This window comes from Chanodichthys erythropterus, chromosome 20 (assembly GCF_024489055.1).
Source record: "Chanodichthys erythropterus isolate Z2021 chromosome 20, ASM2448905v1, whole genome shotgun sequence".
In the NCBI taxonomy this organism is placed as follows: Eukaryota; Metazoa; Chordata; class Actinopteri; order Cypriniformes; family Xenocyprididae; genus Chanodichthys; species Chanodichthys erythropterus.
The window spans coordinates 20309128-20331346 of NC_090240.1; the positions used below are offsets into that span (position 1 = coordinate 20309128).

A 22219-nucleotide genomic window follows, 5' to 3' on the forward strand; every position below is an offset into this window, starting at 1 on the left:
CCGGATTTGATAACTTTAAATTTCTGTTTTTAGTTCATTGTTGTCGTGCAGATGTACCCTTAATTTAAATACATATACAGTGGGGAAATTCATATTAATTTGTCAGTTAAAGTTTTCACTCAAAATGTTATGCTGATGTGATATCATTTTCAATGAAAAAAATGCATTACATTTTAAAAGAATGCAAAACAGAGGTATGTTTAATAGTGATACCAGTCATTTGGACCTCACCATATCTTTCACTGGTTAAATTGACGGAGTATTTTTATGTCGGTGGTGGATGTTCTTTGCATAGTAAACAAGTCAGAGCACATTACAAGATATTAGGGCAGGTCTAATGTAGGTCATATTCCAGTTAAACTTTTCTCCAGGGAAAGCAATCTTTTTTTTTCTCCCTTCCAGATTTAAGCACCAGACACTGAGCTTCGTCCTAATAAGAACTTGGCTTGTGGTTTTAAAGACTACAGCACCTGTCTTCAGTTCCGTTTGACTCTGACGCACACTGTCTCGTCTCTGAGGACACCTCTGCCAGGCAACAGATGAAAATGTTCTCCACAGCAGAGTAGCAACACCTCAGAAGTGAAGATCTCAATAATTGACAAGCCTCTGACAGCTCTGTTTCTCACAGGTTGTGAGTGTGTGACATTTTTATACAAGAAGATCTCTTCAGCTGCAACAAAACCTTTTAAATGCTAACCTAAAATATATCATATATATATATATATATATATATATATATATATATATTTATATATATATATATAACTTGAGCATGATGGTTTAAATCAGCAATCAATTATACACAAACACACACACACACACACATAAATATAAAGGCCTTCATAATAATACAAAACAAAGATATGATATCCAAAGTATGTAAGGCAGTACACCTAGATCTCTTTTATCGAATCCAAAAGGTTTTAATTATATTTTGCTACATATAAAGGTATTTTTACGTTGACCTAGAGGGGACATGTTCGGTTCACTTAGTTTTGTCGTGGCCACGACATATAAACTTGTGGAAACGTAATAATATGTTGTGGCCATAAGATATTAATTTGTGGTAACATGATAATAAGTCGTGGCCATGAGATCATATCACCATATGGGAATGATATATTTTTCTTGTGGCTTTGAGTTAAACGTGTAAACAACCTGCGTGACCATAGCAACCCAAGACTTAATATCTTGTGGCCACTACATGTTATTACGTTCCCACGAGTTTATATGCCACAACAAAACTAAGTGAACCGAACATGTCCCCTCCCTGTCACCGTATATTTTAACGACTTGGAAGTTTCAAAAGGTAATTCGGTTTAACCGTCCAAAGGCCAATACAGCCATTTACTTTGTGATTAAAATATCTTAAAATGTACTAAATGTATATATTTTTTATTCTGACATGATTTCATAACATCATATATTAACATAGTGCAAAATGGTATTAAAATTATGCGTAGAAGTCATTGCTTTGTTATGAGAAAGAATGTCTGGAACAATGAATTTCATTCGGAGTAACCAAAATAAAGGGACCATTTTGGATCAAGTCATGGGGTCAGTATTATGTGACAGGATGTGACATCATTCAGACACCTGCAAAAGACCACATGGTCGTGAAGCAAAGTAACTAACTCTCTTTTAACTATTTGAAAAATTAAATTTTTTCACTTGCTCATACGCATGTCCTGAAACATCAGATCAGGTCATTTGGTACAACTGCTATAAAACATGGAAAATATTGTAATATTTTAAAAACTTGTTCTAAATATGAAATGTTTGATTGTTCTTTTGTTAGCTAGATAGCAAGCTAACTATTTAAAATATCGTAATTCGGTATAACCAAAAGTGTCATTTGGTAAAACCGAAATTTCGATTAAACCAAATGACTTTTTTGGTGACTATATATATATATATATATATATATATATATATATATATATATATATATATATATATATATATATATATATATACACACACATACACAGGTGCTGGTCATATCATTAGAAAAAGTTCATTTTTTTATTGTAAATTATTTTTAAAAATGAAACTTTAATTTATACTAGATTCCCTACATGTAAAGTAAAACATTTCAAAAGTTGATTAGAGCATACAGCTAATGAAAGTCCAAAATCCAGTATCTCAAAATATTAGAATATTTACATTTGAGTTTCATTAAATGACCATCCCTACAGTATAAATTGCGGGTATCTCTTGTTCTTTGAAACCACACTAATGGGGAAGACTGCTGACATGGCAATGGTCCAGGAGACAATCATTGACACCCTCCACAAAGAGAGTAAGCCACAGATGGTCATTACTGAATGTGGTGGCTGTTTACAGAGTGAAATATCAAAGCATATTAAATGCAAAGTTGACTAGAAGGAAGAAATTGGGTTGGCAAAGGTGCACAAGCAACAGGGATGACCGCAAGCTTGAGAATACTGTCAAGTAAAGCCGAATCAAACACTTTGGAGAGCTTCACAATGAGTCAAATGAAGCCGGAGTCAGCGCATCAAGAGTCACCACATTCAGACATCTTCAGGAAAAGGACTACCAAGCCACTTCTGAAACAGAAACGACGTCAGAAGCATCTTACCTGGGCTAAGGAGAAAAAGAACTGGACAGTGAACAGTGGTCGAAAGTCCTATTTTCAGATAAAAGTAAATTTCGCATTTCATGTTGAAATCATGGTCCCAGAGTCTGAAGAAAGACTGGAGAGGCACAGAATCCAAGCTGCTTGAAGTCTAGTGTGAAGTTTCTGAAGTTAGTAATGATTTGGGGGGCCGTGACGTCTGCTGGTGTTGGTCCATTGTGTTTTATCAAGTGCAAAGTCAATGCACCATCTTCCAGGAGATTTTGGAGCACTTTATGCTTCCATCTGCTGACAAGCTTTATGGAGATGCTGATTTCCTTTTCCAGCAGGACTTTAGCACCTGCCCACAGTGCAAAAACCACTTCCAAGTGGTTTGCTGACCATGATATTACTGTGTTTTATTGGCCAGCCAACATGCCTGACCCCTGAATCTATGGGATATTTTCAAGAGAAAGATGAGAAACAGTCGATCCAACAATATACAGATGATCTGAAGGCCCAATAGTGCCTCAGCAGTGCCACAGGCTGATCACTTCCATGCCACACTTCACTGATGCTGTAATTTGTGCTAGGAGCAAGTCATTTGCTGTAATATGTGCTGCCGACCAAGTATTGAGTGCACAAATGAACATACTTTAAAGAACTTGAACTTTTCTGTTTTGAAAATCCATTTTTTGATTGATCTAAGGAAATATTCTAATATTTTGAGATACTGGATTTTGGAATTTCATGAGCTGTATGCTCTAATCATCAAAAAAAAATAAATAAATAAAAAAAAAATAAAAAACTTTTGAAATGTTTTATTTACATGTAGGGAATCTAGAATATATGAAAGTTTCATTTTTAAAAATAATTTACAATATAAAAAATGAACTTTTTCACAATATTCTAATTATATGACCTGTGTATATGAGCACCTGTGTGTGTGTGTGTGTACATATATATATATATATATATATATATATATATATATATATATATATATATATATATATATATATATATATATATATATACATATGTTACAAATAATCAGTTGTGTTTGTTCATAGTTTCATTTTAATGGACATTTAGTTTGTATTAATTAGTCACGTGTTCCTTTGTTTAAGTTTCCCGCCACTCATCAGTTTCCGTGGACACTAATCTATCATCTGTTGGTCATTTAGTTTATCACCATGTGTATTTAAGTTCCTCACCTTCACTCAGTGTTTGTGCGGTCTCGTTTGTGAAAGTGTGTTGCTACTACCTTCTGTTATTTATTAAACTCTGCCTTTGAACTTTACCTTCATCATTGTGTGTTCACCAGCTATACTACTAACAAAAGCTTCCGGGAAAATATACACGCTGAAGATTATGCTCACTCTTAAAGGGATAGTTCAGTGATTTTGATGCAATTATAATTTTTTAGTGATCAGTTCCTTTAAGGAGACAGAGGTTTAGTAGGTAAATGACCTTGTGCAGCAGTACAGACAGCTGATTTGCATTTGGTGTGAAGATTGCAATGAATGAATCATAATATTGATGCTTTGAATACTCTCTGTTCAATATGCATGACATGGAATAGAGGCAAAGCTAATGAGAGTAATCTACCACAATCCATGGACTCGTTTGAAGCACCAACATCTTATCACAAATGACCATAATTTTTTTCATAAAAGATTCATACTGTCAGTAAAACTATATACAACAGAATGTCACTACAGCTAAAATATACAGGTGGGATCAGGAGGAAAAGGTTATTGTCAAACTTCAGATGTGTGAACACATGTCTGTCCCTGTTATATGACTGAACCAGTGCATCAATCTTTTTTAATGTGTTATTTGAGAAGTCTCACTCCAGTTCTTCCTCTCTCCTTTGTTGGCGCCTCTCACAGGACCACACACAAGTGGCGGAGAGCTGAAAGCCTATTATCTACGAACACTTTCTGCCAGGTACTGCTATCTGTTTTCATGTCTCAAAGCTAGTTTTAAAGACACCCACAACTGAGTCTTTCTCCTCGTTTGTGGATTCAAAATCAGGGCAGATTCAAGAACAAACATACTCTCACACTGGATTTCAAAAACAAAGAAAGTCTAGAGTTAGGGAGGAAAATTGTGCCTCTATTATAATCAAAAGAAAATCATCGCACAAAGGAGAATTAGAAACAGGACAAAGGATGAGAATGCACAATATAGCACTGACAAAGCTAACAATGCATTCAGAGCTAAAGTTTTCCCTCCTGTTAAAATACAGTAATATTGTGAAATATTACAATTAAAAATAACTGTTTTCTATTTTCATTAAAGGTCATTATGACAAAGCTGAATTTTCAGCATTCATTACTCCAGTCAGCATTCATTACTCCTTCAGAAATTATTCTAATATGCTGATCTGATGCTGAAGAAATTTAATATTTTTGTGGAAACCATGATATATTTTGCATCTTTGCTGAATAAAATTATTAATGTCTTAAACAAAAGATTTAAGTGACCCCAAACCTTTGAATGGTAGTGAATTTATATGAAATCATATACATTACCACATAAACTACATATACAAGTGAAACTTGTATATTATATTCATTCATTACACACATACTGATATATTTCAAATGTTATATTTCTGTATATATGTTATATTTCTGATATATTTCTGTATATTTCTTTTCATTTTGATGATTATAACTGACAACTAAGGAAAATTAGAATATTGTGAAAAGTTTCAGTATTGAAGACACCTGGTGCCAAACTCTAATCAGCTAATTAACTCAAAACACCTGCAAAGACCTTTAAATGGTCTCTCAGTCTAGTTCTGTAGGCTACAGTCATGGGGAAGACTGCTGACTTGACTGTGTCCAAAAGACGACCATTGACACCTTGCACAAGGAGGCCAAGACACAAAATGTCATTGCATAAGAGGCTGTTCACAGAGCTCTGTGTCCAAGCACATTAATAGAGAGGTGAAGGGAAGGAAAAGATGTGGTAGAAAAAAAGTGTATAAGCAATAGGGATAACCGCACCCTGGAGAGGATTGTGAAACAAAACCCATTCAAAAATTTGGGGGAGATTCACAAAGAGTGGACTGCAGCTGGAGTCAGTGCTTCAAGAACCACTACGCAAAGACGTATGCAAGACATGGGTTTCAGCTGTCGCATTCCTTGTGTCAAGCCACTCTTGAACAACAGACAGCGTCAGAAGCGTCTAAAGACAAAAAGGACTGGACTGCTGCTGAGTGGTCCAAAGTTATGTTCTCTGATGAAAGTAAATTTTGCATTTCCTTTGGAAATCAGGGTCCCAGAGTCTGGAGGAAGAGAGGAGAGGAACATAATCCAAGTTGCTTGAGGTCCAGTGTAAAGTTTCCACAGTCAGTGATGGTTTGGGGTGCCATGTCATCTGCTGGTGTTGGTCCACTGTGTTTTCTGAGGTCCAAGGTCAATGCAGCCGTATACCAGGAAGTTTTAGAGCACTTCATGCTTCCTGCTGCTGACCAACTTTATGGAGATGCAGATTTCATTTTCCAACAGGAGTTGGCACCTGTACACAGTGCCAAAGCTACCAGTACCTGGTTTAAGGACCATGGTATCCCTGTTCTTAATTGGCCAGCAAACTCGCCTGACCTTAACCCCATAGAAAATCTACGGGGTATTGTGAAGAGGAAGATGCGATATGCCAGACCCAACAATGCAGAAGAGCTGAAGGCCACTATCAGAGCAACCTGGGCTCTCATAACACCTGAGCAGTGCCACAGACTGATCGACTCCATGCCACGCCGCATTGCTGCAGTAATTCAGGCAAAAGGAGCCTCAACTAAGTATTGAGTGCTGTACATGCTCATACTTTTCATGTTCATACTTTTCAGTTGGCCAAGATTTCTAAAAATCCTTTCTTTGTATTGGTCTTAAAATATTAATAGTAATATTCTAATTTTCTGAGATACTGAATTTGGGATTTTCCTTAGTTGTCAGTTATAATCATCAAAATGAAAAGAAATAAACATTTGAAATATGTCAGTCTGTGTGTAATGAATGAATATAATATACAAGTTTCACTTTTTGAATGGAATTAGTGAAATAAATCAACTTTTTGATGATATTCTTATGACCAGCACCTGTAGAAGAGACTTCTTTTGAAAACATTAAAAATAGCAAAGTTTCCAAACTTTTGACCGGTACTAGTTTGTGCTGTAGGACATTCTCCAGGCTTTTTATGCACTGGGAGTCAGAAACTGTGTGACCTTTCATAAAGATTGAAAAAGACTGAGGGAGTGACGAATTGGCTGGACATACAAGGACTGAAATCTTGTCATGGTTGAACCAACATACCATTTAAGAATTACAAAGACTTAAGATTTTCTGTATAATTTCAGGTGAGACAGAGGATCTTTATGTTTTGTTTTTTTCCTGGTGTATTTTAAGAAAAAAACAAACAATCTTAGAAAGGCTGGATATGGTGCTGTCAATTAATCCTGATGTAAAGGTCAACTGATAGCAACTCTCTTTATTCAATCTATTTATCCCACTTAGAGTGAGACTGGACAATATCCAAAGGTCACTTCAAGTAAGACAGCTGCCTTACATTTCTAACCACTTTAAATCAGTCATCTGGTGCATCTTGACAGCTCTATCATGATTGTGTGAACATAAAATAGTACATACCTGTATTCGTGTATCCGACACACACACACTTACATAAAACCATGGATGTTTTTTTTTCCTTTTACAAACGGCCTCCATCACAAAAGAGCTCAGATCACCATGCAGTCTGTTACTATTGGAAACAGGGAAATAAAGCTAGAGGCTGAAGCTTGGTATAAAAGAAGAGCAGTGGTGTATCATCACTCTACTGAAGTGATAAACTCAAGTCCTAAATCCATTGTCTCTGAAGGGAAGGCTTAACATGAGACTTCAAGTTCTCGCTCGTTCTGAGGCAGGGGTGCTGGATTAAGTTTGGAGAATTGAGTGATTGAATGGTGTCTTTGATGTTTTTTTGATGTCTTGAAATGTTGCTTGAGAAGAGTTGTGTTTCCTTGTACTCTCGTGTGTGATGACTCACTGATAATATGGCAGAGAGAGATAAAAAAACAAAACAAAGGAAAGAAACAGATGTGACACAGCTACAGGTGGGCTCAGCTAGATAACAGTTGATTTCTTCAGCTCCAAATATTGAGAAGAAATTTCTCATTATCCCACTATAGAGCCTCAGAAATTTGTCATGAATTTGAACACAAGAAAAAAAGAGACAGTTCCTTCCTTTTAATTACGCAAACCTGTTTGTGTGTGTGTGTTTGTCTTTTTTGAGGGAACATGCAAACTCTTTTTTTGTTTTCTTAATTTGAGGGGTGAATCTGTGCAAAGCATGATGAAGTTAGCCAAAATATCTAATGAACGAACACTGAACAGATTCTTTTGAACACTGCACAGAGCCTGGCGATGACTCATGTTAATCAAAGTCTTTCTCTTTATGACATCAATCTCAGTGCGTTCATCAGAATGTGTTTCAGGAAGTATACGTTGTCAAGCCCCGTGCACTTTGTTCCCTGTCTTATTTTGCAATGATGAACCTTACATTTGATTCTTAAAAGTTCCAATAGAACCCGTTTTTACAAGATGTAATATAAGTCTAAGGTGTCCCCTGAATGTGTTTGTGAAGTTTCAGCTCAAAATACCCCATAGATTTTTTTTTAAATTAATTTTTTTAACTGCCTATTTTGGGGCATCATTAACTATGCACCGATTCAGGCTGCGGCCCCTTTAATCATGCGCTCCCTGCCCCCCGAGCTCTCGACTATAATACAGTGCATTTACAAAGTTCACACAGCTAATATAACCCTCAAATGGATCTTTACAAGATGTTCGTCATGCATACTGCATGCATGCGTCGGATCATGTGAGTATAGTATTTATTTGGATGTTTACATTTGATTTGAGGCTGTGCCTCGTGGCTAAAGCTAACATTACACATTGTTGGAGAGATTTATAAAGAATGAAGTTGTGTTTAGGCATTATACAGACTGCAAGTGTTTAAAAATGAAAATAGCGACGGCTCTCTTGTCTCCGTGAATACAGTGAGAAACGATGGTAACTTTAACCACATTTAACAGTACATTAGCAACATGCTAACGAAACATTTAGAAAGACAATTCACAAATATCACTTAAAATATCATGTAATCATGTCAGTTATTATTGCTCCATCTGCCATTTTTTGCTATTGTTCTTGCTTGCTTACCTAGTCTGATGAAACTGGCTGCCCTTGTGTAATGCCTTGAACATGAGCTGGCATATGCAAATACTGGGGGCGTACATATTAATGATCCTGACTGTGACGTAAGAGTCGGTGTTATGTTGAGATTAGCCTGTTCTTCGAGGTCTTTTAAACAAATGAGATTTACACAAGAAGGAGGAAACAATGGTGCTTGAGGCTAACTGTATGTCATTTCCATGTACTGAACTCTTGTTATTCAACTATGCCAAGGTAAATTCAATCTTTGATTCTAGGGCACCTTTAACATGTTCATCCATCATCTTATGGGGTGGCTGAATTTATTTACCATAAGAGACCAAAAGCTTTATGTTGTCAAAGAGTATAGGAGTGAAATTAGATTTTTTTTTGTTCCGAAGATGAACAGAGGTCTTACGGGTTTGGAACGACATGAGGGTGAGTCATTAATGACATAATTTTCATTTTTGGGTGAACTAACCCTTTAAAGTAGGTACATTATGGAAGTGTACAACTTCACTTTCTATGCTAACAAACTAGCAAAAGCCAGGTCCTAATGCCCCTTCACATGATTGTGGGAAATAGTAACTGCAGGTCTGTCATGTTCTAAAGCTTTTGGTACAAGAATTGCTAACATTATTGCATTGGCTATAACTTGTAGGCCTATTTATCATCAAGTATGTGAATGGACATTAAAACATCCCATCTTGGTATAACATTAGCCTACATAGGCTAAATCACTATGATAATATCAAAATTATCCAATTTATCAAGTTGACACCCTCATACAAGCTAACTCAATCGTTGACACTAAACCATAATAATCACGGTGGATTAAGCAGTAAAGGATTGGACAACACACCAATCCACACCCTCTCTCTGTCTCCCTGAGGTTGGCTATGCAAAGGGCAAAGCGGGCGGCCCGCACTCCCACAATAACAGTCGTGACGTCAGCCCGTCACCGCTCCCGTTGGATGCAGCTGCGGAGCGGCGAGAGACTGAACGGTGATTGAGAGAGAAGAGAGCTGAACGGCGGTGGCGGCAGCCATCTTAAAACTACCGCACTAATCCGAGATATACATCTTCTGGATATTTTTGCAGCACTGAGCTAAATCAGTTTTTATCGGGCGTGAGGAGATAGAATAACATTGTTTAAAGCCTTTGCTGTTTTTATTACGAAGACGGGATGCGGATCCGTGGGGTGAAACCTTTCGCTTCTGCGGTCGGTCTGCTTTTAGGACTATTATGCGCGGTGGAGGCAGCCAAAGGTAAGAATCAAAACCTGTTTTTTTTTTTTATAATTAAAATTTTAATATGTAAAAATTAACCTGTTTAAAAATATTCTCTGGTATGCGAAGATATAATTTCAAAGGTTATTAATGTTGCTGTAAGTATCCTCAGTGAAGGTTTCTTGACAATGATCTGAAATAATCGCTCAGTATCACTGAGGATGTTATCTCGCGCGCCGTACATCGCAGCTTATTAAAAATCAATATCTGCTCTAATTTTTCCGTCTTATACTGAAAAAATGGCATGAAATAATCGCCGTGGCCTGTCAGCTGAGAAATGTCCACTCTCCCTACGGTTCCGCTTCACTTGACAGCTATTTTTGAGTGTCAATCCTTTAACACAGCGATCTTCTGTGCCAACACCCCGTGGCCAAGAAGACTTCAGCCTGCAGCTATTTGTCTGTGCATAATGCTTATGGAAATCAAAACTGTGCGCTCAAGGGCGGTTTGTGGCATTTTATCCGATAACTAGTTGTTTGTGATTCGTATTGTTATATATACAGATAAGACGAAGTGTGCAGACCGCATTGCAGATCCTCTGTGGAATACTGTGGGGTCTGATTTTAAAAATTAATCTTTCAAATGGCTCACGCGCAGCTAAATATGACTGAAGGACATCGCTGCAGGTGCACGAGCCGACATTACAGCAATGACTCTCACACGGCTTGATGTGCGAAACATTTGCTTGTGAAACGCTGCCTTTCCAGAAATATCCTGCCTTGCAGTTACCTTGTTCATTATTCTTAAAGATACAAGTGCGATTTTGCTGTAAAGTCAAACTTTAATACATGGATTTAATGAAAGAAATTGACTGTTTAAAAGAGTGATATTGTTTATTTGTACATGGCGTCTTTCATTTTTTTTTGTCCGGATCAAATAAGATATACAAAAATAGAATACAAAATGCTTTTATGATGAGAAATTGTTTTAATTTCGTGATATAAATGTCCTTTTGACGCATTATTTTTGAGAGACAATGTCAAAATTGCCTTCTGTTTGTAGACGTGAGTGTTCAATGTACAAGGAAAGTACTTTTTGCTTGATGGTTACACCACTTGACATTGTTGGAGTCATTAGGTCTGTTGTTGTAGAAAATGGTACAAAATGGTCACATACATACATGCATACACACACACACACACACACACACACACACACACACACACACACACACACACACACACACACACACACACACACACACACACACACACACACACACACACACACACCTACACACACACACCTACACACACACACACACACACACACACACACACACACACACACACACACACACACACTATATATATATATATATATATATGATATGATATGATATGATATGATATGTTTGCCATTGACCCAAATTCAAATCAAATCTTACATATCATCATTCCTTAATAGGGATGCTAATATTTGTCATTCATTATGTTGTTGCCATTTGAGGCAGCTGGGAATGCATGGCCTGAGGCCATTAACATGTAAGATAATTAACAAATTGTTTTATGGTCTGTGGTTCAATTCATGGGATGAGACTTTAAAATATATATTTTTATAACTTTTGATGTGCATGTGACCTTCTGTAGCTTTTGCATCTTTGATAGTTTGATTAGTGGTTGTCAATAGGTTTTGTTTCCAAATCCAACTTTCACATTGGACATCAAGTGGCGACCCAATACCTCAGTTTTGTAAACAAATATGTCACACAATCAAATGCATTATTATTACCATAATCTTCATAGCACATTTTTTTTTTTTTTTTTTTTTTACATGACATTAGCTAATAGTAAAATGATGCAAATGCATAAACAACAACAAAAGTGTGGCTTACCAGACACTGGGACAAATATTATATTAGTATTATTCATATTACCAGTGATTAATGACTCTGAATTAAAATACTGTTGAGCTTGATTGGATGCAAGTGCCTTGATGTCAGTAATTATTCATATCTTAGGCATTTTCTCCCTTTTTCACCTATAAATTGATATGCACAACCCTAACAGAACAGACCTTGCCACTGTCTTTCCATGCTTCATCAGACATGTTTTCAGGCTTGTGTGTTTAAGTTGCTTTGGAGTCAAGATTAAATTAATTTGTATAGTTCCTAAAAATATATGCCTAAAGCACATAATGATTACTACACTAAAGGACTCCTTGGATATCTGTGAATTTTGCTAGTTTTTAATCACCGGAAACTGTGATTGCTTGACAGCCCAAAAATGTGTCACTATTTAGGGATGCGTTTCCGGAAAGCATCGTTAGCCAACTATGGTTGTAAGTCCCATTGAATTCTATTAGTAACGACGGAACTTGCGACTAGTTCGCTTTGGGAAACGCACCCCAGGATAGCACTTGTGATTTGACCTAAAATTATTGAGCAAGGTCCTCTATTTTCTTTTTTACAGAGTCTCTATATTCACATATTTAAATGTCCACCTCCACATATGATTACCATGGCTGCGTCCAAAATCACATACTTCCCTATATAGTAGGTGATAAACAGTATGTGACAAAAGAAGTATGTCCGAATTCACTCATAAAAAAGTACCAGGATGACCTACTATTTCCGGTGAAATACTGAAGCGTGCATACGATGGACACTTTAATATCCCATTAGGCCATGGGAGAGGATTTGTGAATGGCAGTGAAGCGACGCAATTGACGAATGTAGTACATCCAGATTACATTCATTTAAAACTATTTTAGTACCCGCAAAGTAAGTACACATTCAAAACAAGTACCCACCCAAGCGAGTGTGCGATTTCTGACGTAGCCCATGTCTCGCTCACAGTGTTTATTAGCTTTAGATAACTTTATTACACTTGACGCATTTCACAGGCTCTCTTTGAGTTTGGCTAGCTCTGTTTAAACACACCTGCTCACTTCCCTGCTGTTACCCCACCTTGTCACTGGATTACACACCCCTGCAAACGGTCACGAGATGTCTAGGGTGCTCTAAAGTGACAAGTGTTCTTTTTAGTGGATATTGCTAAAAAATTACTAAAAAAATTAACAGTTTGATTATGAAACTCCTCTGAAAGCTGCCATATTTTTGTTTCTGAACACATTAATTCAAGCTGTGTGCTCACAAAGCAGTTGCCAGGGATGCGCCTGACCTGGAAATGTCTGTCTGTCAAATGCCACCTTCAGTTTCACACTATTAATTAGCTTATACATCACTAACAAGTGGCAGAAGGAATGGGATGAATAATAAAATAGTAAAGTGTATGAAATGAACCCCAGTATAAAAATAAGTGTTTTCCATTACTTCAAATCAAGACATGACCAAGTCATCTTCACTAGGTGCCGACTGGGTCACTCAAGGCTTACACACGGTTTCCATTGATAGGCGAAGTTCCTTCTTTATGTCTCTCGTGTTAAGTTCCTCTGTAGGTCTGTAATTTTTATGATACTGCCAGAAAATGCTTTTATTCAGAAACATGTTTACATGAAATATTTCAGAATGCATTTCTACATCATGGCTCTTATAGTGACAGATGGTGATTTGATTTGTTTGGTACCATCTTTAAGAAACAATTGTCATAGAAGAATATCCATATAATAGATCCCTTTAGCAGTTCAGAACATTTCGGATTGGAGGCGATCTTGTTGAAACAGCTGTGTATTTGACTTTTGTACCCCTCGGTTAAATGTTTTGCTTGTTTCAGCAAAGTGAATCCTCTAGCAGAATGTCTTAACTTACAGATGGCTTGATGGATAATCTCTCAGGATTCTTCTCATAGGAACTAGAACACTTTTGAAGTGTTGGTTTTGTTGATAGCTATACGCCCATTAGCAGCTCCGATGTAAGCTTCGGAGGGCCCATTAATGCTAGGAACTGTGGAAAGAGAATTCACACAGCATAGAGGATGGATAAATTAAGCTGAGCAGACTTTCTCTCAGGAGGAGGTACGGACTTATTGTTCCTCACGGTGAAGTAGAGAAAACACAGGGACTGTTGTTGATGCACGCTGTTAGAACCTAATTACTTTTAGGCTTTTAGAGTTTATTTGAAAGCATTTGGCTGATTAATTTTTTTTGTTATTATGCTTTATCTTATCTGTTAGACATTCTGGGTTGTTTTTGCCCTTTTTCAGTTTCTCTTTCATGTCTTCCACCCTCTGAATGCAATGTTTAAAGCCTGAGAACTAAAGTTTCATATGTTGTGCTATTTATTCATGGAATTTGTACTCTGGGAAACAATGAGTCCCTTGGCCGAGAGCTCAGGGCCGCGTGCCGCAATAAATACGTCACAATGTGCCCACTGTTAGACGCAACTCAGAATTATTTGACTTATGTACCAATCTTGAATTCCAAGGACTTTGTAAGCATAAGTGTTTTTTTTTTTTTTTTTTTTTAAATGCAGCATTTTCAGTTTCGGTGCAGCCGTGTGGCAGAAATTCACTTAGACAATCAGCTCTTAGTCATCGTGGCGGCTGGGCAGTCAGTGGTAATTTCATTGGCCCCTTTACAAGCTGAATTGAGTCAGTGATCTGTCAAGAATAGGTCATTATGTTCTGAATATTAGGTCTGTCTCTTTGACTCACATGGTAGCCGGTTGACTGCTATTGTTGATCTTTCTAAAACATCTTCCTGCATTTGAAGTAAACATGTCAGATCATGTGTTTGTGTTGGTATATTGGTGCTCTGCTGAGGGATGTGTAAAACAACATCCATCCATCCATCCATCCATCCATCCATCCATCCATCCATCCATCCAACCATGCATCCATCCATCCATCCCATTCTAGGTGATGTGATATTATAGGCATACACTCTAAAAATGCTGGGTTAAAAAAAACCCAAGTTGGGTTGAAAATTGACAAACCCAGCAATTGGGCTGTTTTAACCCAGTGGTTGGGTTAAATGTTTGCCCAACCTGCTGGGTAGTTTTATTTAAACCAACTATTATTTAAAAATTGCTATATGGCTAGCTTAAAATGAATCCAAAATCAGATGCATCAGATGAAAACCAGATGCAATTAGAGACAACAATAATAGACAAAAGGTGAATGTTTATTAATAAGCTTTAATATTTTATTAATAATTAAATGTAATAGTTCAATGGTTTATTAATATAAATTTATTAATAAGAAATTTAATAAATGTTTATTGTTTAATAATTATTCATTGAACATTAGTAAATGTTCATTTCCAACATACTTTGGGTTAATTTTAATTAAGCAATACAGTAATTTTTAAACAATAGTTGAGTTAAATAAAACTATCCAGCAGGTTGGGCAAACATTTAACCCTACCGCTGGGTTAAAACAACCCAATTGCTGGGTTTGTCCATTTTCAACCCAACTTGGGTTGTTTTTAACCCAGCATTTTTTAGAGTATATATATATATATATATACAGAACTTTTGAACAGGATGAAGAGGTCCAAATTTTTCTTATTTTGTTTAAATATCATTGCTTTTCATTTAGTACTGCCCTTCGGAAGCAACAGAAGATACTTGCATGTCTCCAGGAAGACAATTTAGGTACAATTTACCTTGATATTTGATCGTGCATCGTGATTTATGCATCGGGTTTCCTTCTGGAGCATCAGTGAATGTTTGAACCTTTTTTAATAGTTGAGTTTGAGTCCCTCAGTTGTCCTCAGTGTGAAAACACAGATCTCAAAATCATTCAAATATGCAAAAAATGCTTGAAAACTGAAGAATCTGCAGGACCTGGAGGATTTTTCTGAAGAACAGAGCTCAGTTTAACTGCTCAGAACAAACAAGAGACTCATGAACAACCATCACAAAACATAAAAAGTTGTAGATTATCAGGTAACCACACACAGTATTAAGAATCAATAGTTCACATACTTATGAATGGGGCCATTTTAATAAATTCAGCTATTGTTTTGTCTTGTGAACTAAATGCAAACATCTTTTATGTAAAATATCATACTCAGGACAGTACTAAATAAAAAATAACATGCATTTTGTATGATCTCTCTTATTTTATTAAAATTATTCACATTTTCACAGATTCTGCAAGTGGGTATGTGTATGTGCAAGTTCACAATTTTTTTTTCTTGCATATTATTGTTATATATTATTATTTTATATATATATATATATATATATATATATATATATATATATATATATATATATATATATATATATATATATATATATATATATATATATATATATATATATATATATATATAAAAGAACAAATTGGTTCTTTGACAACTAGTAAACCATTGTAATTGGATGAAACACTTGTTACGGACGCTCAGTTTACGGATGCTTTGTATTGATACTATACAGGGTTTAAAAAGAAACCACACAAAAGTATAAAGAGCATTCTTCATTGCCCTAAAACTGAGACCTTAATGTAGACCCTATTGATTTGGTCAGTAACCCTGCCCATAACATCATTACCTGCTTACATTTCAGGTCAACCCAGTCTACAAGCTGAGTGCTCATCCATTCAGTGTCTGTCAGGGTTTGTGCTCTTTGTTTAGCCTGATAAATGTGTCCCTCTGCTATTCTGTGCCTCATCGCGTCAGCACTCCATGGGAACAGGTAACCAGAGAGTAGGTGTTACCTGTGTATAGAGGTCTGTGCAGCCCAGCCTCCGGAGACATGAAAAGCAGCTCTGTGTTCTATGGCTACGGCTCATTTTCACTCTCACTGGGCCTTTGTGCGTTCCATACTGAGCTGTGATTGAGCACCATTCACACCGCCCTGCCCCCACCCTCACTGAAAACGCCTGGGTAGTGTTGTTCTGTAGCGACTGCTCCGGTGGACAAACAGATACTTCCTTGAGTACACATTGACCCTCTGCTTTGGCTTGACTATGAACCCTTCCTACTGGGAGATATTTTGGTCAATAGAGCCTCGAGGTTTCCCTTACGTTTGTCTACAGGGTCTTAAACTTCAATGAACAATCAATTCCCTGACTGATAACGGCCTTTTTAACAGGTAGTGGCTTTCTAAAATTTGTTTGCATAAATTTTAGTGTTGCTGTCAACCAACTGGAAACTTGTTTTAAGTCTGTGTACCAATGCATTTCAAGAAGTTAAGGCAATTAGCTGCTTGTTCTCCCTTCAGAAAATAATGATGATCATTATAAATATTTACTGGCTGAATCATTATGATAGATCTGAGCATTATCTCTTTTGGTCGTGAAGTAAGAGAGAAATTGCAGGGCCTAAAATTTAGACTGCATTGTGACAGTAGGGAAAAATGTGTGGATTCGTGGATATTGTATTGTTAGAGACGTTTTAGCATGTAATGATGAACAGCTCAAGCCGTGATGTCTGATTCGAGAACAAATTGCTGTTATGAATAGTGTTGTCAAAAGTACCGACTTCAGTACCAAGTTGGTACTGAAAGTTTAAAAATGTGACAATACCAGCATTTTCTCCTTGCATTTTGAGAGCTGTAGAGTGGATTCTTAAATGCCTCTGATTGGTCATTGTGTTCATGTGCTCAACTGAGATGTTTGTGATATCCGCTGATAGACGGATTCACTGATAAATGCCTGCTTTCAAAGCTCCTGTTTGTATCTGTGCAAGTGCTCAGAAGAGCGTCGAAGATGTCTATTTACAATAAGTTTTTGAAACGTTGATCATTGTAGCCAATCACAGACATATCTGTTGAGTGTGCGAACACAATGGCCAATTAGAGGTGTTTAAGAATCCGCTCAACAGCACTCAAAATGCTAGGGGGAAATGCTGGTATTGTCACAGTTTTTTTTTAAATTTCAGTACCGACTTTGTACCGAATTCGGTAGTTTTGACAAAACTATTTATAAGGTATTATCAATCTCGTGGTATCGCGATAGCAAAATTGTCTCTTCTCATCGTCGTCAGACAACTGTTTGAAACAATGTCTTCTGGGCAAAAAGTGTAGTTTTTCCAGCCCAGTAGAGCAGAATGGAGGGAAGTGGTAACTAGGGTTGGGAACCAAGAACCGGTTCTTATCCAGAACGAAGTGCGAGGAGACGTCTCACCTCGTTAATATTATAACAATGAATGCACTGAAAAGCCGTCGCGCTACTCATGTACGTCAATGCAGGGAGAGAGAGGGGTGCACAAAAGCTGCACGATTAATCTTTAAAAGATCGCGTTCTCGATTTCATCACCCATATGATCTACTTCCTAAATGACAACGATTTGCCCATGTATATTAAATCTTTGAAAAAAATAAAATAAAATCGCAACATTCAAATCTGCGTTCGCGCTGCCGCTGATCTAGAGAGAGTAGTCATGTTTAGATATAAACAGCTTCATAAACAATCTTTTCAAACACTGTATCATTATTTCTGCTACAAATATTCCAGTTATCACAGAAGTATACAAAGTTTTATTATTAAGATAAACGCTGATGTCTACGTTACCGATCAAAACAGAATAAATCACCTTTTGAAAATGCTTCAAATAGGCTAACTAATATATTGATTGTATTGTTACACCACTAGGTGGCAACAAATTACTGTTAAAACTATCACTGAATCGTTCTTTCAGAAACAAGTGACGTCTTTATGAATATAATTTGTGTTGAATTTGTGGTAACACTTTACAATAAGGTTCATTTGTTAACATTAGATAATGTATTAACTAACATGAACTAACTATTTGTTACTGTATTTGTTAATCTTTGTTAATGTTAGTTAATAAAAATACAGCTGTTCACATTGTTCATGTTAGTTTACAATGAATAATGTTAACAAATACAACTCTTGATTTTAATGTATTAGTAAATGTTGAAATTAATGTTATAATTAATAGATGCTGTAGAAATGCAGTTCATTATTAGTTAATGTAGTTAACTACTGAACCTTATTGTAAAGTGTTAGTGAATTTGTTGAAATTAGCAGTCTGTTAAACTCATTTTACAAGTATAATAAACACAAAAAGGTTGAGTATTGTGAATTTTTTCCCTTACTACTATTTTTTTATGGGTAGTTTAATATTTTTCCCTTTATTAGGACAACTTAAACCACTACACTGGAAGTTCTTGTTTAAAAATGTCAAAGTCTTCATTTATCTCTCTTTTTTTTTTTTAATATCGCAATAAATATCGTATCATAGACTTTATATTGAGATATTATTGTATCGTGAGATTTTGATATTGTTACATCCCTACTATTTATAAACCAGTTCTTTTGATGAATCAGTCAAAAAGTTACGATTCATGAAATGACCCTCAAACATGTTTGTGATCTGAATCCTAAATCGGTTAAAAAAATCCCACCCTGCAGCCAATTTTATTGGGACATTGTAGGGTTAGGGGTTAGTTTTACTAGTATTAGCCATTTTAACTAAAAAAAGTAGTTAAACATTGCATTTTAGGAGCTAATAATGATTTCTTGGAGCCCTACATTGAAATTTAGGATTCTGCCATCATGAGCAAAAAGCCATCTCAGTTGTTCTGGAGACGTTGTATCAGTCGTTCAGTGATTTCCTATAGCAAGCCATTGTATTGTCATCTTAGAATGGCCCATTGTCCAGCATTCTTGACATGAGAATGGGGTCTGCTCAGCAAAGACGTCAAACCACGGCAAAAAATTTGGCTTGATTCTTCAAAAAGAAGCTATTTATAAGTCTTTCAGGAGTAACTGCAAATCTATCAAGTGTGAAAGCCAATCCATTTTAAAGTCTGACGAGGTGTAGATCAGCAGTTATCTTTTACTAGCACAGATAGACCTTGAATTGAGAAGCAGCTGTGTGCTCTGTGAGAACTCTCAGCTCGCTTGCACTCGAGGTGAGAACAGAGGCGTCTGTGGCGTTAATTGACAAAGGCTGCGGCAAATCACGATCTGGGTGTGAACACCGTCACAAAAAGGTTTCTGGGCCATTCTGACCAGAAAATAGCCACCCCTTGTTTAACTATTTAGATGTGCTGTATCCATACAAAACACAGGAGGAAGCCTGTATTGAGGCCTTCTTTCAGATGATATGTGCGAAATCAAGAAGGTAATATTTCTAATCCAACGGTCTAAGTGGCATTTTGGAAATTATTTCAGCCTTTAATGTGGTTTTGTTGCCCAGTTGCCAATGCCATATACATAAGCATTCAGGCTGTCTTTACAAATCTTGAGGGATACTAGCAGATGGATGACCAAGCATGGCTGACATGGTAACATTTGTCCTCCCCTCATCAATCAAATCATAATGCAAGAAACACACTTTCACACTCTGCTATTGTTTTGGAGGTCTGCAGGTTTAATTCAGATCTCCAAGAGTATAATTTGGTCTCGCTCACCATTTTAAGAAGCCCATTCACCAGTGTGTCCCCACCCCTCCCCACCCCCATGTCAAATAATGGCCAAAATTAGGCTGTACAAAGTATGTCGCTTAATTGCTTTATGTTTGTGGGTTACTTGGCTATCAGCAAATTAATTGCTTCCGTTTGCCATTACTCAATACTGCTAGCCCTGTAGAGTAATGCATGCGTGAATAATTACAGTAAAGAGTCTTGTTTGTTTCCTTTGGCATGCCACCACCCAACAAGTGGTATTTGCAAAACTGCCACAACGTCGATATAATTAAGTTTAGGTTAATATATTTTTTTAAAAGAAGATGGATAGGCTTGTGTTCAATGATATGGAAGTAAACAACATTTACTACTAAAGCTACAGTTTGTAATCTCTTTTTCATGCTTTTGTTCATAATGTCTTTGAATTCTCAACATTTGAAGGCTCAAAAATTGATGAATTCAATTTATTGGGATAAATTAGTTGGTTAAATGTAGTTATTAATCAAATGTATTTTTATGCCTAATTACAATTATTTAAATTATTTTCTTAAAGGTTTAGTTCACCCAAAAATGAAATTAATGTCATTTATTACTCCCCTTCATGTTGTTCCACACCTGTAATGGTGCGTTCACACTGGATGCGAATGAAGTGGTAAGCACGATTGATTTACATGTTAAGTCAATGCCGCGTCATTCGCGCCGCTTCATTTTCAACGCTTCAAGTTGAAAAATCTGAACTTTGGCGAATTTCCGCGCCCGGTTAACCAATCAGGAGCTTGCTCTAGTAGTGACGTGATGTAGCGAGCTGAGGCAGAAATTCGAAACAACAATGGAGGACAAAATCATCGTCGCTGTACATCTACATACATTTATAGAAACAGAAATAAAAAGGATCGTGTTTGAAAGAAAGTGAGTGAGGAGGTCGGACAATCTGATAAGTTGTAAAAAACGGTCTTTAATCAATTTGAGCTACATATACAGCTATGGAAAAAATTAAGAGACCACTCCAAGATAAGAAATCAATGTTAAGTCGTCTCTTAATTTTTTCCATAGCTGTATATACATATTAAGACTACAAGCCAACGACGACCAATTGAGCTTATTCGCTGTAAAATACAAGTTGTGTTTATTCAGAGGAAGTGTGCAGAAAGCAGTGGGAGAGTCCGGGACACATAAAGGAGCGGGAGAGCCCCTCTCATGATGCGAATTCGCGTCTGTTGTGAAGGGATTTTCACGCGCGAATGAAGCGAGTAAACTCAATGTTCAAGCGTCCAAGTCGCGTCTGGTGTGAACGCAGCATAATACCTTCGTTCATCTTTGGAACACAAATTAAGATATTGTTGGTGAAATCCGATGGCTCAGTGAGGCCTCCATTGAGATCAAAGCCATTCAAACTCTCAAGATCCATAAAGGTACTTTGAAACAGTTCATGTGAGTTCAGTGGTTCTATCTTAATATTATAAAGCGACAAGAATACTTTTTGTGTGCCAAAAAACCCAAAATAACGACTTTTTAACAATATCTAGTGATGGAACACTGCTTCATGATGCTTCTGAGCTTTATGAATCTTTTGTTTCGAATTAGTGATTCGGATCTCCTATCAAATGGCTGAACTGCTGAAATCATGTGACTTTGGCGCTCCGATTCACTGATTCGATTCGTAAAGCTCTGAAGCAGTGTTTTGAAATCGGCCCATCACTAGATATTGTTGAAAAGTCTTTTTTTTTTTTTCGGATTTCATCAACAATATCTTAATTTGTATTCTGAAGATGAACGAATGTCTTACGAGTGTGGAACGACATGAGGGACAGTAATAATTGACATAATTTTCACTTTTCTGTGAACTAACCCTTTAATATGCACCCTTTAAAAGTTAATATTCTTTAAGAAGATTAAAAAAACCTTTTTATTT

The 22219-nt window shown here is 36.6% G+C and overlaps 1 protein-coding gene across 4 annotated transcripts in view; it reads left to right on the forward strand.

Annotated features, from left to right (window-relative positions):
- Positions 1-9688: 9688 nt before the first annotated feature.
- Positions 9689-22219, forward strand: part of clstn1 (calsyntenin 1) — a 50769-nt gene continuing 38238 nt past the window's right edge. For 2 of the 4 annotated variants that reach the window (XM_067370582.1, XM_067370581.1), the window contains exon 1: positions 9690-10064. In XM_067370582.1, the coding sequence (XP_067226683.1) occupies positions 9983-10064 (82 nt within the window). In that variant the 5' untranslated portion in view covers positions 9690-9982. Of the gene's footprint in view, positions 10065-22219 lie in introns of all 4 variants that reach the window. The other 2 variants (XM_067370580.1, XM_067370583.1) reach the window with 2 other exon arrangements.